This window comes from Dreissena polymorpha, chromosome 2 (assembly GCF_020536995.1).
Source record: "Dreissena polymorpha isolate Duluth1 chromosome 2, UMN_Dpol_1.0, whole genome shotgun sequence".
NCBI lineage: Eukaryota > Metazoa > Mollusca > Bivalvia > Myida > Dreissenidae > Dreissena > Dreissena polymorpha.
The window spans coordinates 50,052,827-50,074,839 of NC_068356.1; the positions used below are offsets into that span (position 1 = coordinate 50,052,827).

At 33.1% G+C, this 22,013-nt stretch overlaps 2 protein-coding genes across 2 annotated transcripts; both read right to left on the reverse strand.

Moving 5' to 3' along the window:
* Positions 1-4,799: 4,799 nt before the first annotated feature.
* On the reverse strand, positions 4,800-12,389 carry LOC127870468 (receptor-type tyrosine-protein phosphatase mu-like). Its single transcript, XM_052413055.1, has 9 exons — positions 12,326-12,389; positions 11,967-12,080; positions 11,574-11,676; positions 11,275-11,348; positions 9,864-9,992; positions 9,418-9,549; positions 7,163-7,299; positions 6,037-6,172; positions 4,800-5,721 (listed from the first exon to the last, which is right to left on the reverse strand). The coding sequence occupies exons 1-9, from the start codon at positions 12,338-12,340 to the stop codon at positions 5,641-5,643; spliced, it is 921 nt and encodes a 306-aa protein (XP_052269015.1). The 5' UTR covers positions 12,341-12,389; the 3' UTR covers positions 4,800-5,640.
* Positions 12,390-12,997: 608 nt separating this feature from the next.
* On the reverse strand, positions 12,998-21,752 carry LOC127869727 (receptor-type tyrosine-protein phosphatase kappa-like). Its single transcript, XM_052412384.1, has 10 exons — positions 21,363-21,752; positions 19,601-19,721; positions 19,352-19,401; positions 19,017-19,243; positions 15,467-15,548; positions 14,829-14,905; positions 14,388-14,424; positions 14,009-14,106; positions 13,396-13,518; positions 12,998-13,156 (listed from the first exon to the last, which is right to left on the reverse strand). Exons 1-10 carry the CDS (start codon positions 21,412-21,414, stop codon positions 12,998-13,000), a joined length of 1,026 nt encoding a protein of 341 aa, XP_052268344.1. The 5' UTR covers positions 21,415-21,752.
* Positions 21,753-22,013: the final 261 nt, after the last annotated feature.

Below are 22,013 nucleotides of genomic sequence, written 5' to 3' on the forward strand. Positions count from 1 at the left end.
CGAGTTTTTGAACTGGTAACTATAAACGTGTTTCATTTTCAAGTTTGATATTACCGATAGAAAACAGTTGTAACCGATATATATTTATGACATGCAGTCTTAAACAGTAACTAAGCTTGAAAAATACCTCTGCATTTTCAAAACGTGGGGAGTATTCTTATCCTACATCAACTAATTTTTTTCCATATTATTGAAGGCATAATTTGAAGAAAAAACACATTAATTTCATGACATATATATCTTTCTGATTGTTAAATCAATGACATAGTAACATAAGGTAACGCTGTTGTAATTAGCTATGCGTTATAATTAAACAAATACATATTATAAAAGGTCTGTGCATTCTGAAATATTTGATTTTCAGTAAATCGAGTAAATCGATACATCGACAAAATCCTCTCAGTGTGTACCCCACCATGCGGATAAACTATACACGCTGCATTTAGGAGTAAATTCCATCAAGATCTGGATTAACAATCGCTTCACTACGTTGTATTTGTTCATGAAGTCAGTTTATTTGTTAACAATACTGGACATGTTCGATGTGATTTACTCTCAAGAATATTACTACAATAAACTTCGTAAAATAATGCTTGGACGACATCAGACGCATTTAACAACAGGTAACAATTATTGATTAAATCAAAACATATAGCAAATAAATTAACTATTACAAAAGAAGTAAGCGTAAAATCAATTGAAACGCGCTGAAAATTGATAACTGAACAGTTCGAGGAATAAAAAAAGGACATTTAAACATTTTGATAAGCACATACACATGTTTTATTACAAAGCTTAAACGTTTGAAAATGCTTCAACGCTACAAAACAAATCTGACATAGAACTTCCAAGTTAACGAGAAATTGTGTTATATACCGGAATCGAAGAATCATAGAATGCAAAAAATATGCGGAACTCATCGCAACACTATTGGAAGATGTCATGCAAATTCAAAAGAACATCGAACAGGATAGATTCCATGAAATACGAAAGGGGACGCATGGTAAAAAGAGACCAAATGTAACGTTATTTTATCATAACCCTAAAAAGGATCTCGTTGGCAAATTCTAAATGGAAATGAACCAGGAATTGATGGTAGAAAATCAAAGTTTTGGTATTAAGTAAACAAAATAAACGGTACTTTCGACACGCGACGATGTGAGCAAAATAGTATTGACACTGAACGGACAGCGGGTTCTTTTTATTATAAACCCGCATAAAAAGATAAAGCATACATTGTAAAAGTTAATGGTTTTGGCATGGTATTTAAATAAGTATTGAACATGTATATGTTAATTAGTATAGAACATGTATATGTTGTGCTAACATTCCACTATTCAAGTCAAAAGTCTTAAACAGATAAATATTTTATTGTTTCGAAGAAATAGAGACTTAAATACACGAAATTTCATCTCATCATATTCTTTTATTGTAGTAGCATTACAAGAAATTGCTTATTTTTCGATAAATACAAGTCCACTTAACACGTATATAATAATTTGAAACGTTAATAAACATTCAAATTAACGAACAAGTAGACTGTTAAGATCATACAATTGAGTCTCAAACCAACCAACCATAACATTGCTAACGGCAGTTTGCCCGGAGATAGATTGGGTCATAGCACGTGGTCTAAGCGTACCGACTTCACCACACGTTCCATTGGAATGTCATTTATTAATTTGAAATCCTTGATTTAACCGATTTCTTGGATCATACTGGACTTTATTTCATTTTTCTTACAGAAAACAATACTAAAAAGAGCATAGCAACTACAACACAAACTGTTGTGAATGTAACGTAACGTTTCTTGCCGCGCCGCGCTTAAGTGTATTACGTCCCTGACGTCACGCCATATTTGTTGTTGTTTATATACGTCATTGTTTATATTTGAATCTGAAGTAAAAGGAAGAACCTGAACACACAACGCTTTGTACCTCTATTATCCCACACGATCGCGATATTGGTGCCGTTACAAAAAAATGAATCTACAGAGAATACAGATACAGAGAGAGGGTCACCGCCGTTTCATTGAGAAATATTTGGAGAAAATCGAACAATCTAAGGAGAACGATTCATTGACCGATTTTCACGCTATTCTCAACACTATTGAAGCGAAAGTCACGATTCTAGAGACACTGAATGAGAAAATACTTTCACAGACGGAGATAGAGGGATTGGAGGAAGAAATCTTTCAAACAGACACGTATTCAGCGGAACTGGATATCCAGCTGTGTCGCTTACAAGCTTTCCGAGATCAACAGGAGAAGAGAGCAGCCCCGCATACTACCGATCTACCACGAGATGACCAGAGAAATTCAAGTAATCAGCAGCGCAACAACAATGGTTTGAACCCAGAGGCTTCTTCTTTCTTTCCCGACAGAACTGTGACGTCAGGAAGTGTGGCGGCGAACTCTAACAGCCCGGCTCCCGGCGATGTTGTACTGAAGATAGGAAACGTGAACGCCACGAACATCAGCCACAACGAGGCCCAGGAGGTGGTCTGCGGGGCCACAAACATCCTGCAGCTCACAATCAAGAAAGGTCCCGGAAAAAGCGCCTCTATGTCACCCACGCCCATCGGGTCCGGTCAGTTTTCGACCCCTCTGGAGAAACGTGATAAATACTCTACACTTCCAGATTATCGTATCGGAACTGGGTACCAAGCACTTAATAATGTATCTAGTGGATATAATAACGGCCAAGAAAGTAGTGCATATGACATGCGTCAGTTGGAACAAACTCCGCCAATGTCTGGGCAACAATCACAACATAATAAGTACCCTTATATGTCGAAATCTGGTATTCAGTTACAGTTGAATCCACCAACTCAAATTGATATACGAATTGACAACAGCTACAACCAAAGAGGAGATTATAACGATGGTGGTAGTTACAGTCAGCCAATGTCGCATGTGCAATATACGAACGGAAATAGGACTGAGTCTCCGTATCAAAGGCAAACATCGGTAGGTTCTAATCGTCAATTTCCTTATTCAGGTCACCCTCAAAGTTATTTTAAAAAACCTACTCCATTTTCTCCCGGTTGTGCAGATAACTTCACCGACAACAGCCCAGAGCATCCAGGTGCTCAAAGGCAGACGTCGTCCGGAAGTCAGCCAGTTGGTAATGTGTACGACGCGACAATTAGCCCTGGCTTTCAGTCCTGCTCTTACATGTCAGACGAACCTCCGCCTACCCCACCCCCACCTGACCTATCAACCGACTCGTTCCTTCAAGCGTTCCGGAGATTTGCCAGCCGAAAGTCGTTGCCCACGGTGATGGTATTAGACAATGCTACGACATATATTGCTGCTTCCAATCACCTTAAGAAGCTATTCAACTACCAAGTCGTACAAGAAGAACTTAGCAGAAATGGAACAGAGCGGCGATTTATTCCCAAAACGTACAAGGTGCAAACTCTAACCATTAGAGACAGTCAATGATGTTGAATAGAGAACATTTAAGTATTAAAAGTTAAACGCGCAAATGTGATTGAAATACTGAAATAGACAGCTGAGTGTACATGTAATTGAAATACGAGAGACAGTTAAGAAATTGTTATTCAGAAACTGAGTGATAAACATTTGATATTCATGTCAAATCAACGTGTATACTTGTGATCAAATTAGTGTTTCTGCAATCTTACGATTGTCACGAATGATTCAGGATTTCATAAGTAATGATACATATTCTCCTCTGATTGTAAATAATTTTCACTTTTCGCGGCCCCCAGAATGTTGTGAATGTAACGTAACGTTATTTGCCGCGCCGCGCTTAAGTGTATTACGTCCCTGACGTCACGCCATATTTGTTGTTGTTTATATACGTCATTGTTTATATTTGAATCTGAAGTAAAAGGAAGAACCTGAACACACAACGCTTTGTACCTCTATTATCCCACACGATCGCGATACAAACATAAAAAGAACAGCTAAATTTGTAAGTACAAAGTCAGAAATATATATGGTAATATGTAAGCTGAAATAATAAGAACAACATAAAGTTATATAAAATCATAACTCAAGGCTATATATTCAACGAAACATTTTCATACTGCACGAATCCGGAAAGGTGACAAATGTTTTATAACACACCAAAATTAAAATGCGGATATACGAGCTATGTAAAATAATTACCGTGATATAATTAAATCTAATAGTTTATCAAATATCTATCATCGAGTAATTTAAAACATACTGACACAATGGTGTGATGAAAACACATGTATGTCTTGCTTTAAACTGTGCTTCAAAAAAGGATAAAGCACAATCGATTGAACCTTTATACTGAAGAGTAAGATTAATAACGTTTTAAACTCTGGTCAAAATTTTCATTGCATTTTTATTGATTAATATGATGACAATATAAATCGATTACTTCTTGGAAACGTTAATTTCCGAACAAATAAGCTCTTAAATATTTTCCGCACTTTAGCCATGTATTTTGTAATGAAAATCAGCATCATTTAGTTTAAACAATCAAACATCTGAAAACATCAATTCATACTCTGGCGTAAAACAAGGCGGAAGCAACATGTCAACGATGTTCGTTCATTACATTATTAAAATTATTGTCTCGGACATTAAATGAATAATAACGATTGACGATATAAAATGAAAATTATTATCCCACACCGATAATCAAGGCCATGTGTAAACTACTTACCTAGAAGTTCAATAATGTTAAATGACATTGAAAACAATTGTGATTGATACAAACTGAAAATCAATTTTTGAAAAACAAAAGTGTTTACGTTAAAAAAAAACACGTTTTAGTTTTAATGTATATGATGGACGTTCTGAATGCGTTAAATCAATCAAATCGGTGGATGTAACTTTATTTAAGAATACAGTTATTTTTTTTAAACAGAAGATTTTGATGTGCAACTTCGCAACCAACTCCCAAATAATAGCTTACAACTAAGAGGGTATTGTTTCTATCATGATAGGCAAGGTCAATGCATTTTGAATGTTTTTAGCGGTATTTATATACCAGTTTAAATGTAGAACAACTGCATTATAGTGTCAACTGGCTTGTGAAAGACACATAGTACAGCATGTACACAACAACATGATAAATTAAAATGCGAACCGTTAAGTGTTTTCGTCAAATGAACGAACCAAAAAGATCATTAAACGCGTGACATTTCAGTATTCTCATGGATGTTTTCCAAAACTTTCTGTAGTTAACACCGTGAACCATTTAATCGCAATGGTGTTGTTTTTCATTTCTGGTACTTTACTTGTCCATATTTTGTGTGATAACATAATGATAACAAATGCGGAAAACATATTATTAAATGCTTAATTTGTTAGGTGAACTTTTTATATTACAATTAAATTTTCATTTTGACAAGTGAAAACAATAAAATAAAAACGCATGCAATATTAACTAAAACATTTAAAATACACAATGCCTTTACAATGTCTGGTTACAAATTAACAAATATAACGAAGCAAACACATGTAAGTAAACTATAAAAAAATATAAAAAATTGCTCAACACTTTAAAAATTAAGCATGTGTTTCCAAACCGACAACGGTGTAATATATTTAACATTTGCGAACGCAAAAAATGACATATATTCCGTGTCCAGTATACAAACATTCAACACATGTTTTTATTTTTATGTAATATCTATGACGACTTTTTCTGAAAATTTACGTATGTGTTCGCATCATCTTTGGCAATGCAGTCTGCACAAAACTTGAACTGGTCCTACAACATACACATTGTTTTACTTCAAATCATTTTATAATCGGAACACACACTGACTCGTGTTAATATGTCAAAAATACGATACAGCTAAAAAACAGTTGCGAATGCGAGGAAGTCAAATGATTGAGTTCATGACTGTGTCTGAACTGACAATTTCGGGGCCAGTCATTTAAGGTCTCATCTGTCCGGTCAGTCTGTCAGCAAACATTAAACAATTGAAATTATCTGTTTTACAAATAGTATCTGAATACGGGACATTGAGTAATTCTCTGCTTTGCGTGTATTAGTTGTACTAATACAGGCTCTACAACTTACGAAGGTTGGTATAATCTGTTTTCGCCTCAGCCTCAGGTGCCTGACGACACGTGGTATGCTGACCTCACCATCAATCTCCAAGTGTTCCAGAAGCGTCCATATCACCACGAACAGACCGCTTTTGTCGGCACCATTTCTATTTATACATGATATGTAAAATCGTTTCATGAGTAGTTCTTAACTATATATGGATACTGCTGTGTGAAAACGGGCTTCAATGCACGTGCGTAAAGTGTCAGATTAGCCTATGCAGTCCGCACAGGCTAACCAAGGACGACACTTTCTGGAAAAACTTGATTTTTGCTTAAAATAGACTTTCTTCAAACGATAAATATCACACAAACGGTCAGTGTCGTCCCTGATTAGCCTGTGCGGACTGCACATTCTTATCAGGCACGGCATTTTTCATACATGCTTTCAACCCCATTTGCAACGAGAACGGCCCATATACATCACAGCAGTCAGTTTAAATCTCTCATAATGATTATGTGTTATATTCTCGGCTCACTGTTAACTACTTCCAGTCTGCTGAAAACAACCGTAGTACTAGTTCGAAGCATGCAATATCATAGATATAAGAATTACAGTAAGAATATCAATACAATCTATGATAGACAGTTCTAAAAAATACAGAAATTAATCCTTGTCTTAAGTTATGCAGAATTTCAGAAGCACATGTGTATTAACTACATTGATTCAATCTGATATAATATCGTATTTAATGAATAAATTACTCCCCACGCCCAGTACATTGTTTGTAAGTAAACCGTGTAAATCTCATGCAACAAAAACGGATGTTTCCTGTGCTATATGTCGATATATTTTGATCAAGTTTATATAGGGGTAGAAAAAAATACATCACAATTGTTAATTACATTTAAATCTCGGTTGATTCGTGTTGACACTATCCCAAGGTAGTAATGAATACAGGTCTCATTTTGAGTATGTGAAATAAGTATGGTACGAATGGCCGAGTATCAGCTAAACAATTATTAAAAAATTTAAAATGTAATATTATTTATTACACTATATTGTATAACAAATATGCAAGTTCATTTTATACATAATGCAATGCATTGTTAGGGTAAGCTTAAATGTGTATACATGGATAAGTTAAATAACTTACAGGCATTGGACTAGGATGGGTGCTTCACTTGTAACATTTCGTACGTGGCGCAACAAATTCATAAATGATCGAGGACTCTGGGGCAGTTCCATCATTTGCGACCAGCCTGTGTACACTATCTGTGAAAATCTGTGTGTCTGTAAAGTCAACACTGCTTAGCATTAATGCACGGAAAACAGGGGTCATAAAACAGTACGACAAACACTGCACGATCTATAACAATTGGAAATAGCACTTTATCTTACCACGTCTTTAGTTTAGCAATATTAAGTTGTTTTTTTTCAATTTGCCAGACGAATGAATTCGTAAATGAAATAGTGAACAGCAGTTTTATACTGCCGTCAAAGTGTTATTCGCGTGTTCATGATTATGTCTTATGTACATTCGAAGAAATTGAGTTACTTAGTGTACTTCTGTTTAAGTAACAGCCACCTGACATTTTACATCTGCAGAAATTACGGGTCGCCCAAAATATGCAATTTTCACTTTAAATATGTCCAAGTGCCACACGATAATGTTTTACGTGTTGTTGAAGTATTTCATTTTAGGCTGACTGAAAGACGAATGAGCGGATGAACGTTATTGAACAGGAGTCTAACAGCTTACATAACGTCAAAAGTGTATACCAGAATGAATGATCAAATTGTAGGTATTTGATTAGTTATTATAAAATAATATTTGTCCTATATCCACTTAATATTGAAAAAACAAAAATAATGGTATTTCGAAATGGGGGCGCGTTAAGCTAAAATACAAATGGACCTACAAAGACAAATATATTGAAATATTTAGCAATGTTAACTACCTTCGTACTGTTATGTCAGGTCATTTGTTATACCTGCCATTATAACTGCGAAGTATGTGAATTTATTGCGGCAACTAATATTGAACGTATTCACTGAACGTTTTGTAAAAGACTGATAAATGTAAAACTGTCAACAAATTAAATCTTTATGCTGAACTTGGTCGATTTCCTTTATACATTGGTAGATACTTAAGAACTGTTAAATATTTTTTTAAACTTCACCAAAAGGAACAAGGAAATTGTATCATTACTACTGTTATTAATATGCAAAGATTAGAAATTGAAACACAAAATAACACTGTTAATTGGTCCTTTTGTTAAATCGCAAATTTTTCAAAACAAACAGGATTTACAGATGTTTGGTTGTTTCCTGAGTCAGTTGTTATTGAAAGTTTTATTCCTTTGTTAATGACTAGACTCAGAGATCAGCATGTATCTGAGTGGAGAGTAAATGTGCAATTTCATTACTTTTTTATAAAGATCTTAAACATGCATTTGAAAGATCTGTGTATTTAGATGCCATTGACAATAAAAAACATCATTGCTAAAATACATTTATCGTCACATTATCTGTTAATTGAAACTGGTAGACATTATAACATAATCAGCAATGAAAGTATTTGAACTTCATGTAATCTTAACGATTTAGAAGACAAATATCACTTTTTATTCAGATGTCCATTTTATTTAGAAGAATGATCCAAATACATATCAGAACATCATTCAATAAGACCAAGTATGCATAATTTTTTGAAACTCCTTAATAGTAATAATAAAGGTACCCTTCGCAATTTAATGTATTATATGCTTTAAACAAAGAAAAGATTTCATTCTTGTTTAACTCAACGTTTATAATGGTTATTTATTTACCGTTTGATATGAAATTAATGTACTGTTTTTTATCTGTTGACGCCGATTTGTGTTAACATTTTCAGTGTATTATAAAATGATTATCAAATGAAAGTGATTTTTTGGCTGTTTCCTCGGTTGAGTATGAATACTTAATTCAGTGTGTACATAAACACACAACACTCTCACGAGTTATTTATTATTATCTTAATTACTATATTTTTCAAGCATGTATGAGTGTTTTATATTAATCAGGATGAGCTGGTAAATGCTTAAGTGAATAAACTATTTGTTCTAGTTCTTGTTTTTATTATCCTTGTATTGCATACAATTCGCACAGTGACATTAAAACGTAAAAAAAATGATTCAAAGAATCTAAAGAACTTTAAACTATATTAAATGTTGATTGTGAATACTTCGCATCAAAATCGTGTTACGAAATAGCCCAATTTGAATCTAGATTATCAACGTCAAATGACTGTGCTGTCCTGCCTTCGACACGTGAACCCTTAGCTAGAAATACACAATTAAAATAGACGTAAACAAGTATTTTTGAGTTATATAAATTGTCAACTGTTTATGGAAGTGGGACAAAAATTACCTTTTGTTTAAGATTTAAGTCAAACGATCTTGTATAAAAGTCTGGTCCGTCTTTCGGTTCACAAGATACACCAGTCAATCTTATACCAGAAATCGACTTTGTTTCGTTTTCGCCTGGAAGACATTTTTCTTCCTGCAAATAAATTACACATTTCCAATGCTTTATTTTAATGTTTTAAACCGTATTGTTTAACATTAACCATTCCAAGAAAGGATCACATGTTTTATGGAAAACAATAATTGATTTTCTGCTTATCTTGCTGTAGTTTAATAATATTACCAACATACGCTAATATTATTAATAGACTTCAGTTTTGTAAAAGTCTTTTTAAGTTGCTTCCATTACCCCATATCTTGCAATGGGCATAACAAAGTGATAGCAATGAGTTACAACCATTTTTAATCGGGTTTAAGTGCATCCTACAAGAACATACGTATTTTGTTCACCTCAGACATGGAATCATCAAAGGAAACAATCAGTTCAATTTCCTTCTCACATATAAGTCTACAGAAGTCCACAAAACTGTGTTCTAGAGGAGCTTGTGTGATGATGAATCTTGTCGGCAGCTTGTAACTCTGAATCAATTGAAAGGATTAGTATTTAATGTATCTAAGCGTTTTTATTAAATACGATTTAAACTTTTAAATTCATAGTTGCAGCACACAACATAAGAAACAAACTTTGGACCTTTAGTGAAAATACAAACTCAACACATGTAAACATGGTTGCAGACCGTCGTGGATTTAAACATTGCCCATGCCCATCATGTTGCATGACGCTACTATCGCCTAGGTGACTATAGTTAAACATGGTCTTTAAGCCATCGTGATTAATCGCGTGTTATGTTAATTTCATTAACTTTATGTACCTATTGCTTAATATGTGCTTTTTTAATATTTCAGATTAGTTTCCAAGTACACATAAGAACATATATGAATGTCATATAACACATAATAAACTGGGTAAACTACATATGACATTTGGAGGTATATAGAGAGCAGAACCTATATAATTACTACTGTCATAGGCAGTATTTTACAATAAACCAGTGCACTTGTCAAACATGTTTTTTGGCAACGTGTTAAATCGCCATATAGAGCCACTGTCGACTTACGGTTGATCATGATGTTTAAGACCTGGATCAAACACTTTTCTTGGTCTTATAGTTTACAATTAAATATATCATAGACCGTGTGGTTTATAAAACATGATTTAGTACAGTGGTCAACCATGGTGTAATTATGATCTTTAGGCTTTGATTATTCATTGAAACTTGCATAGTTAACTAAACAGTGTCTTTTTTCATCTTTAATAATGCCAAAAAAATGATTTTGGTTACGTTTGAAGCATATTATCCTTATACGGATACAGATGATGGCTATTTAAGATAACGATGGTTGCAGCAACTATAATCACTATTTAATAGATTGTAATTTCTTATTTTCAAAATTGATTCATCGGCAAACAAGAAAAAAAATAGTACCATGAAACATAGTCATCTATAGTTAAGCTGTATACAAATTCCTTTGCAAACGTCCATGTACATTTGTTAACATAAGTGAACTAAGAACAAGACAGCGGTTTTAAAGTGCATGTTTTTAAAATACCTATAAACATGTTAAATATTGACATTATTTTATAGTGTACAAAACACTGTCTTTGAATATTAGCAGACCAAATCAAATCATAACAAATCGTAGTCAATCAAGATTTGAACAACATTCGTATTTGCCAGGTGTGACGAATACTAATATAGTTATTTAAGTGTAAAGATGTATACAATTGAAACAGATATAATAAATAACAATATTGAAGCAAGTAATATGTCATATATAATACAATTTGTTTAGCACTTACTGGCATTATCACAGCATTGATGTAATCGGTCGTGTTCGGAATGTGTGATGACAAATATGGGCGATAATTATCACCTGAGGATTAATTACATGTTTATTTAAGAAGCACATATATCACATTAGGTCTTATGCACAATGTAACGCCAATTTATAGTGTTTTTAAATGTAATTACTCTTCAACAAACATGCCGAATTTAAACAATTTGTCAATGAACACATTAAATTCACATCAATACAGATAAATACAAAACCACCAGAGCAATCTAGTTTATATATAAGGGTACGTATTATTCTTAATACCAGCCAGGATGTCCATTGATCTATTTTTTGACTGATTCTCATTGGTCGTTGCCGATTTGTACGTGTTATCGTCTGGAAACAGTGACTCCTCGGTGCTTAAATCCTGATACATGTTTCGATTTGTGAGATATTTAAAAAATGAAACGCTCACAATAATATTATTATTAATGCGTTTTATCAATGTTATATCTTTTGGTTTGCATTGATGGTTCTGTTTTTACATGTTTCCAAAGGAAAGTTTATGTTTATTAATATGTCTTTGAAAACACATGTTGTGTAGTTTCGAATTTTAAAATGTGCCCTACAACGCATTAAAAGTAACCTTAATGCGACCTTATCAACATGTCTTATTAAAACGCGGCTAATTATTGTATTCCCTGTTATCAAACTTACTAAATACTGTTCTTTGAGCCCCATATTCTCTCCACTTAGCTGTTCGGTAGTCACGGGTTGGGAAGGTAGTACCAACATTTCAAGCATCAGCTTGTACAGATATCGGTACTGACTCTGGAATGATGACCGATCTTGACAATTATTTTTTAATAAAAAACTATTCTATCGCTTTTATACTAAATTACGGTGTACAACGAACATCTTCCGCGGTCTTGACGTATGTCTTTTCTTATTTCATGCATAAGATGCCGCTTTTATAGTGAAAAAAGGACAATCAATACATTTGTATGTAACAAAGATTTGAACAAGTGTTCAATCTTCAGATATCACGAAACTACTTATCGGCTGGGTACACTTACGACAGTCTGCACCATGTTGACCCTCTGAGCGCGCAGGTTGGTCACACACTGTGGGATATCAATGTTCCCGGTCTCCTTTCCCTGATCGTAGAGATAGTCCATTGCAATTAAGGTCCCGGTGCGCCCAACACCAGCGCTGACAGCAGAAACAAACACAATCGTTACTTAATTCCAAACCCAATAAGTAATCTAACCAATCCATTGTTAACCAATGCCATTTTTCGAATTTCTTGTTTAGGTACGGGGTTAATGAAATTGCCCAGCATTTTTAGGTTAATGAAGTTGTAGATTCTTGCTTAATGTAAGTACGCTGTTGCTAATATATAGTGTGCACACTTTTTAGCAAGATATCTTTGCAAATGTTTTCTTGATATCGTGTGTATTCGAATTTCAAACACAAACGATTTGAATATAGACCTGTTGCCCTCCAGATCAATAGACGACTTCCTTTTCTCCCAAGTAAACATCTTACCCGACGTGTATCCAAAACGGGCATGGAGGGTATAAGATACACCAGATATAGTCAAGAAACGAAATCGAAACCATTAATTAAGATGTGTGTTATCAAATGAGTAGTGTTTCACATACAACGTCTTAAAGTGCAGCAATTTAAATGAGTCCCAGCGCACACACTAAACAACAGTCCGAAATAAGAAATTGTTACTTCTTATTTTACCTGCAATGTATTAGCCATGCTTGTTTGGTTGTTCTTTTTTGACACCTAATCTTTCTCCAGAATTGTACGAGGCTTGTGCTGCTGTTTGGCACGCTTTTATCGGGCCAAGTAGTGTAGTGAAACTGGGTCACGATGCGAGAAACATGTGGTTTATCCTGCAATCGATTGCTCGTTTATTGACTTTTACTACTTCTTCATTTCACATAAGACATTATGCAAATATCTACGCACTAGCAATATTGTAACGCCCGGAACAATATTTACTCGATAAAAATGGCAATCAAACTATTATACAATATATTTTACTTATTAAAGAATGTGTCCTAAAACGAAAGTCATGTCGGCATTGCTATATTTAAGATTTGAAAATGGAACTACAAGAATCAAAACAAACCTTTTCATGCAAAGTAATCGTTCGAATTGTATAACATGAATAGTCTTTTTCTTCTGAAAGTGTGACCGCAAAGGTGCCGTGTATTATCGGTTTGCTTTCGCCCCAGTATTTCAAACATTTCATCTGAAATTCGCAAGTTTATATAAACAACGATTACAAAATAATAATGCTTGAGTTTTGTATATTTTATGTAGTTTTACTACAGGTGTGTTATGATGTATGTTGCACTCAATTCAGTGATAACTAAATATAACTTTCTGAATGAACATTTCACAAATTTCAAAAGTTATATCCCTCACGTAAATTGACATATTTAATAATTGCTTTTCTATTTGAATCTCATGATTTAATCTTTATTTCAGTTTAATTCGGAATACTTGCAACCTTTTATAAAATAAGATTGACGTGCGTCGAAATAACTTTTTTGTTTATGTTAATCGAATATTACATTATATTTTTTATCCTCAAAATGACAAATGATGGAAAAAAAGACATAACGACATGTATTCGAATATTCATGTTTTGTACTCAACAATTGACATAACAATATCCACATAATTCTCGAGTACACGTCCCTCACTTCAAAGTCAGAAACAGATTTTTGTACACGCACCTTTCCTTCTTCAACGAGTTTCGTAGTCATAACTATAATAAAGACGTCTTGTTCCCACACCATTCTCCAAAAATCGCCTACCATTGGGTTGACCGGACCTGAAGGCATGCGAGTTTTAGGAATTATACAAAGCATACGGGCAAATTAACAAAACATTTCCTTCTGGTAGTATATGGTGTAGTGCTCTGTTGCTTTATTGTCATTTATTGTTTAGAAATTGATCAGCGCGTAACATTTAATACTAGCGAAATTATCCTCCGATAATTTTTATCGAGTTTTATTTTTTATTCATACATATACACGAATTATCATCAGCTATTTACGCGATCCATTGACATGAAAATATCATGTTTTAATACATGTGTAGAAACTGTTTTACCTTGGGACGCAATATACTTTTTTTCTTCCGTGTAGCCCTACACAAAAACATATACACAGGCTGATCATATATTTTATTTCAATGACATTAATAAATTAGTAAGATCGTTAACACTTTCTTTGGTATGGTATTCATCTTAACAAACTACGTATAAACGTGTTCGAATAATAATGCCTAACGTATAATAATGGAATTATTCTTTCATACACATGTTTTACACCACATAATACTTGACCGAGTGATGGTTCCTACTTAATATCATTTATACAACGCTGCTAACTTTTTTTTAATATATTGTTTTGGCTCTTTTCATATAACTCGGCTTTATATTGTTTGTTTCAAGGTCATACTATTTGTTCATTTAACAAGTGAAAATCCATTAAATATATTTAATGCACTATTTATAAGTTCTTCATTGTCAACCATAAATGTCTCACGTACATCGACATGGCAGGCGTTGATGTAGTCGGAATGTGGTTCATCGGCGATTCTTCTGAGAATCACTCGAGAATGGTCGTCTGCAAGAACAAAAATGTGATCCAATTATATTTCTTAAACGCTATACCTTTGTTTAAAGAGTTCGATCTTTTTTATTGCGGTCAAAATAGTATAGTTATGTATTTCAACGATTGTTAGATCATTATTATAAAATTGGTATTCTTCAAAATTGTCATACAATTAAATAAAATATTGTTATTATAAAAAGTATAATTATCATGTACAATAGTAATAATATTATTATTATTTAAATTTTAATAATAGCAATTACAAAAGGAACAACAAGAAGAAAAATACGAATACTATTTATTACAATAATAATTATACTATTATTATCAAAATAAATATAATATAAATAATAATAATTAGTAGTAGCATTGTTTTTATTATTAGAATTATTATTATTATTATTAAAACGCTTATATACATGCATGTTACAGTCATATAAGAAAGACATTATGCATTTGGTATACACGAAATATATTAACAATCTATAACACTTGAATAAGCAGGTTATATTATTTAATACTGTATATATTTAAAGCGTCTTTGCTTTTCTATCTTGCTAATATATAACTTACATGCATACATCTCCTTGTATCTATTTTTGGCTGTGGCTGAAGATGCCACAATCGTCGGATGTTGAAGACCATATGGTATTTTCTGTTTAAAGTATTTATCAAAACGAAAACGATAGATTTGCTTTATTAAACTAGTTTATAGACGACTAAATTGTTTACATTCGGGATTTTCCGCGCATGCGCACTAGCTGGTTGGAAAAACACTGGTTGCGGTATCGTTAAACATTGATATAGGGCTTTTGTTTAGTCATAAATTGTATACAAATCCAAAACAATCATTAAAACTCTTAAGAAATAGTGCAAATATATCATATTTAGTACCACCAAATGTACATTCACAAATATAATTTCCTCTTCATAAAAATGCTAAGTAGTAATAAGCATAGAGTTAACGTGGTCAAAAGACTAAGTACTGATAATTCCACAAAACAAACCAATAAATTAGCCTTATTCTTTCTGATAGTAAGACTTAAATAAATGATATTTAAACAATAATTAAACATTATATATGCATTTGATTATAATTATAAGTGGTGTGGATAGTGTTATTTTTCATCAGCGATCGAAAGTGCATAACAATTATAAAACAAAGCCCTAAAAAGCGGAATACATTACACTTTTTTATGCTGTGTTTTTTTCCATTAAATGCACTTATCGTTTCGTTTACATTTAATGACAATATTAATAAATATTAGCATACTTACGGAAAAGAACACTGCATATTATGCAAATTGAACTGTCTTTGCATGTATATTGAAATCTCGTTACTAGTGATAAGGAGTAATAAAAATCTAGCATTTGATGATCAATAAATCTATATATTAAATTTATTTAACGCAAGTATTTTAACCTTTTGTGATTGCTTGTTTTCATGATGGTGTTTCGTACACTGCAGGTACGTACAATCTATACACGTTATAGCGGAGTTTACATTTGTCGGTACCCGTTAAATACCTCAATTGCGTAGCCGTAAAATTGCACAATATTTTTCATTTATTTATAGTTATTAAACACTGTATTACTATGATTAAACTAGCTAATATATATACACTAGTTCATGTAAGTCCATTTCCGAAAATGTCTTCATTATTTTAAATGTTACAATATTTTATTGAAGCAATGTTCAGTATTTTGGCTTTACAATTTGGCTTAAATGACTGCTTAATATGCCAAGGGATGACATTGAAGTATCATAAATTGTGTTTAATGATCAGACACTCGTCTACAACATGTGTTTTATGCAGGGACCCAAGTATATGTCCCAGGGTTTATGACACCATGTTTTTTTTATAATTGTCTGAACAGTATCCGATCATAACGAGAGTGTTGTGATGAACAATAGTGCAATAAAACACCGGAATAGAAATGCTGCAACAAAGAGTGTCAACATTTTTTTCAGACAAAAAAAGGTTCAAATCACGTACTTAATGTTGCGTACATAAAATCGGTCTATTTGTTGTTTGTTTTCATCCGTTTTGTTTTCGTTCATTAAATGTATTTTTTTCTAAAATAATTTCAATTTAAGAGAATTCTTTCACTTAAAATGGTCGCGAAGAAGTGCCAAGTATGGAGATTTTTGTCGTAACCACATACCGAGCTCTTACATTGTGTTCTACTCCCGAGTTCGTTGTTGGTAAAAACAAATAATAACGAGAGCGCCGATGGCGCTGAAAGCATAGTTGCAAGATACAAGGAAGTTGCTGCTGAAGTAAATGTTAAGGCCAAAATATACTAAATAGTTTCCTTATATGTTTCGATGTAAAAGCGACAACTTTGAGCGAAAATTAATACAACATTTTGCACATAGAGACACCCATAACCATACCTTTTCTGGACGGGCATTCTTAGCTGAATCGATTTAAGCTAAAAAAAAGATATGTCATGTTCAACCAAAAAAGAATTCGACTCAAATCAAAATCGACTGTTTTTGCGCCTTTTTTTTGGCCGTTTTCTAGTGGATTGTAGTGCCATTTTTTACTTTAATCTCCAACTTTATCATATTTCAGGGATTTAGTAGTGAACACCCTATGCTTACCCTATTAATACCTCCAAACGATAAAACCAGAACAACAGTCTAAAGTGTATAACATACCTTCGAGGAAAATATGATGATTTGTTTAGAGAGTACAGCCCTCCTTCATGACTCGATTATTTAGTATATTGTTAACCTTAACAATTGCTGACATCACGAGTCGCCCCCCTTGTTGTTGCTACCAAACTGTTCTATTTTTAGAAACGGGAATTCCAAATAGTGACGAATGTGAATGGTAACAAAATGACATAACTATGAAAATAAATACGTAGAATTACATTATTTCACGCATACCATTATGCAACCATCCGTTTTCTTTTCCGACTTGATTCATTTACAGCTTTCCATTTCATATTTTACAGACACAACACTCGTCCAGAATTCGCGCGAATCCATTATATTCGATGCAACATTTAAACCGTTAGCTCTACTCGTAACGTTAATTTCTTGCTCAAAGTAAATCATTTTAACTTCAATTAACACATCTGTATTACTTTCAAACTCTACTTCATCAAATCCATAGAAAGGCAGGTCAGAATCCATGTCATAAATCAGAAAACATTCATCGTACTCCGCCATTTTTTACACATTTTCAAAGAATAAAAGTGCTTTATGCCCCACTTCCTGCTGAGAATATGTTTTAATTTCTATTTATAATTAACCGATGGAATGTTACATATCCTTAAACCAGGGCCTTATGAATTCAGTTATGTAAACATTTGTCCTCTCACTGAACAGTTAACAAAGGAAATAGAAATTAGGTGTGAGGTCACTATCAACAAGAACAGAATTGTTTTACGAACGAAATTTGTTTTAGTTTCTTAGAAGTTATTTTCACGTAAAACGGTCTTAGAAAAATTCACTAAAACGGTGTCAGCAATATTCTTGGAAAAAAACGTTAGAAAAACGTTTTAAAAAAAAAATTGTAAGAATAACCATATACTAAATTAAATAGATATTTCGTCTGATTTTTGATCAGGTAAGGCTTCATAATGGTCAACCGATCGATGTGGGTTTTCGAAATGCAGCTTATACCTTAAGCATAGGTGCGTTGCACCTATGCTAAAAACAATATAATCGTTCCAAAAATGCATTTTCGTTGATTGTTTCAACCTTTTCTATATGCGCTTATATGAATTCCATCTCTTTTTGCCAACCAGTGGGCGGAGTCTTAACTGTGCAGGTGAGTGTGACGTCACGCGTTAACTCGTCGATTTAACCATTGGAATCGGGGTCAATCATTAGTTTATGCATTATTTCATTTGATGAAACGACATTCTTTGAAAGTTATTACTAACATTTGAAATTGATATACATATATGTAATAATTAATATATATATATATATATATATATATATATATATATATATATATATATATATATATATATATATATATGTAATAATTTGTAAAAAAAACAAAAACATTTTACTAACTAAATGCGTGATCCATATTGCAGACTGCATTAATAACAACATTGCATGAACATAACTTATGCCAAGTCATGTTATACTTACATCAAATTCTTGCTGGAAGATTGTTTTGTTCTGGTAGTTGTCTCGTACGAACGTTCGCAGTTTATCGACAGCAATGAGACGTATTTCAGTACGTTTTAGTTCTCTATGTAGCGGTTCGCTGTTGTAGTTAAGGCCGTCTTCTTCTGGAGACCCTGCGTTTTCATACACAGCTCCAGTTGGGCCTTTCAGAGGTTTATTCTTTGACGTTGTCGGTGTTTTGTCGATTTCTGCAAATTCATACAATTATTCAATACATTTGTGTATATGACATATGCTTGGGAAACAAAAATGCAAATTTACACATGTTTATTATGTTTACAAAGTGGACATCTTACTAAAATCTGTGTTATTCTGAATTGCAACAGGAATGTCGTCGAACTGATGTCTGAAAAACAAAGTTTACAGTTGTAAGCTAAAAACAATAATAATAGTTAATGTGACTTCATATTGATGTCTAGTTAATATAATTGCGTGCGTGTCAACTATTACGACTACTAAAACATGTGTATTTATCGATTAAGAGTCTGTAAGATACAACATATGGAAAATGTTTACTAGAAACAAGAATGCAAAACGTAAATCACCTTTTAGTTGGCGTTGAACGCCTCCTTCTAATTGCGATCATTGATACAATTATGATTGCGATAACAACAATAGCCCCAACCGAACCGCCAACAGCTGGTCCTATGAGCTCAGACGGAATCACTGAAACCAGGAGGTCAATGTATTTACCAAATTGTGAACATTACTTCTATTTAATGTCTGATTGCGTTGCATAAGATACAGAAATATATTGTTTAAAGAAAACTGAACTAACGGAATTGTGCCTTCCTTACGTTGTGTCATACAATGATCGCCAGCAAAGCCTTTTTCACAGCATTGTCAACATATCCCATCTATATGATGACATGCGCCACTACATTTGCCACATGCTGCGAACAATTGTCTCCAAAGAAACCGAAATCACATTCGAAACGAGTGGATACCAAGTTTGTAAATGTATTAATTCTAAGAAGAGATTGGGATCGTTGTTAAGCAAAAAATGAACAAGAATATTGGAAACTAGCATGACCAAATTTTAATACGTTGCTTTGAAACAGTTCTGTCGCTAAAATTATTTTATTAACAATTATTTCATTTTTTCGGCGTAGCATTTAAACCCAGCTTTTTAACTTCGCTGACCTTTGTAAGCGACCAATCAATTTGAATATAAAATTTCCCACTGGTAGGCCTGAAACTTTTTAAATTGGAAAACGTTCAATCTACCAACAGGTTTCACATTTACATCAATATGTTATTCAATCGACTTTCTATTGTTGGGAAGTATAGGAAATGAAAAGGGATACTACAGTGCGTCAAAAAACGATGTTTACTGCGTGTTCAGCATGACAAAAATTGAATCTATAATGATAAGGCTTGAGGGATAGAGCAGTTTCACACTCATCTCTCGACATTAATACAGTCTATGTGTGCCCCTTTATATTTATAAGATTGTCAGCGCCAGAGAATTTGTACTAAAAGGCTGTGTTCTCATTTTCAGTAATTACTATGATAATGCATTCTGGTCACTCGTTTATTTAAGATCATATAAGTATTGTTGTTCAAAAGCCTGACATAAGCCCTGACGAATTTTGTTTAGATTGTTTGCGAAATTAATCGTTAAAATGAAAATGTTTAAAGCTTTATACTAGCCCTCGTTCCAGCACTGGATTCGCTACCTCACTTTAATGAGTTACATTACATATATCTTGTATACAGATCAGCATTAATTAACAGAGAGTTTTTTAACATAAATTGATTATTAGTGAACGTTTTTGTTGATGCTTTTATTAATGCAAACAATTCAGCGTCGTGTTAATATCAATTATTTTCTTAAAATATTGCTATGACGAATTGTTATACAGAACGTTCTGAATAGTATGCAAAAACCAAAACAAGGGTTGTATTTTACCTTCAATGCACATCGTCCCATTATATCCGGTTTCACATTCCCCAGAGAATTCGCCGGACAGTTTGTAAATGGCACCATGATTTTACAAGGACTACATATTTGTTCACATGCAAGACCATACCGGTCATTTTCGCATTATGTTTAATGAAACTTAAATAATAACCTATATTCATTTAATTAAGGAATGATGGATGTTATCATTATTAAATTGTGGACATCATTCTGATAGACGAAAACGATGTAGGGCAAGTTTCGTATTCACTAATAGCGTATATATAGTAGAGTCGTGCACTTTTTACGAAGGCATATTTTGTAAAACGTAATTTACAAAGTGCCAATTATTATTAAAATTGAAATTAACAAAACTGTCAAGAAGAATTGGAAAAGAAGCATACCATCAATGCAGAGAGAACCTTTGTATCCTGCGGCACATCCATCTGGACACATACCGGAAGTCTTATTACAGGCAGCGTTGTTAAGACAATGACCACATTGGGTAAGACAGTCTTGGCCGTACCATCCGTTGTCGCAGGCTATGTGAACACATTTTCATTGAAATCATCTCTCACTGAACATATTAACGACATATTCAAATATCATTTGTGTAATCTTTTGATTGTTTATTAACTAGCGCGTTTGCAGAAAAAAATGTGAGGATTACATATTACAGCATCAATGAAAAACATATTTTTTCTATCTTCTTATCATTGATTACAAAATGAAAATTAACAGTAAAATAGACATCACTTAGGTTATTTACAGGTAACATGTACATGCATGTGCTAGCTAGGTTTTGTTATTGTATGAACAAACACAATTATGATTTAAATATTGATTGTATCAAATTCCAGTAACAATTAATAATTAAGTTAAGATACATATTATTTGGCTGTAATGATAAAATTACTAAAGTATATTATTATATGTCCTGTAAATAAAAAGAATGTCATTGGATGAGACAAACACACACGCAAAATTACATAAAAATCGGGCAGTATGTTTTGTATTAATCGACTGAAACCATTTTCAAACTCCACATATATATC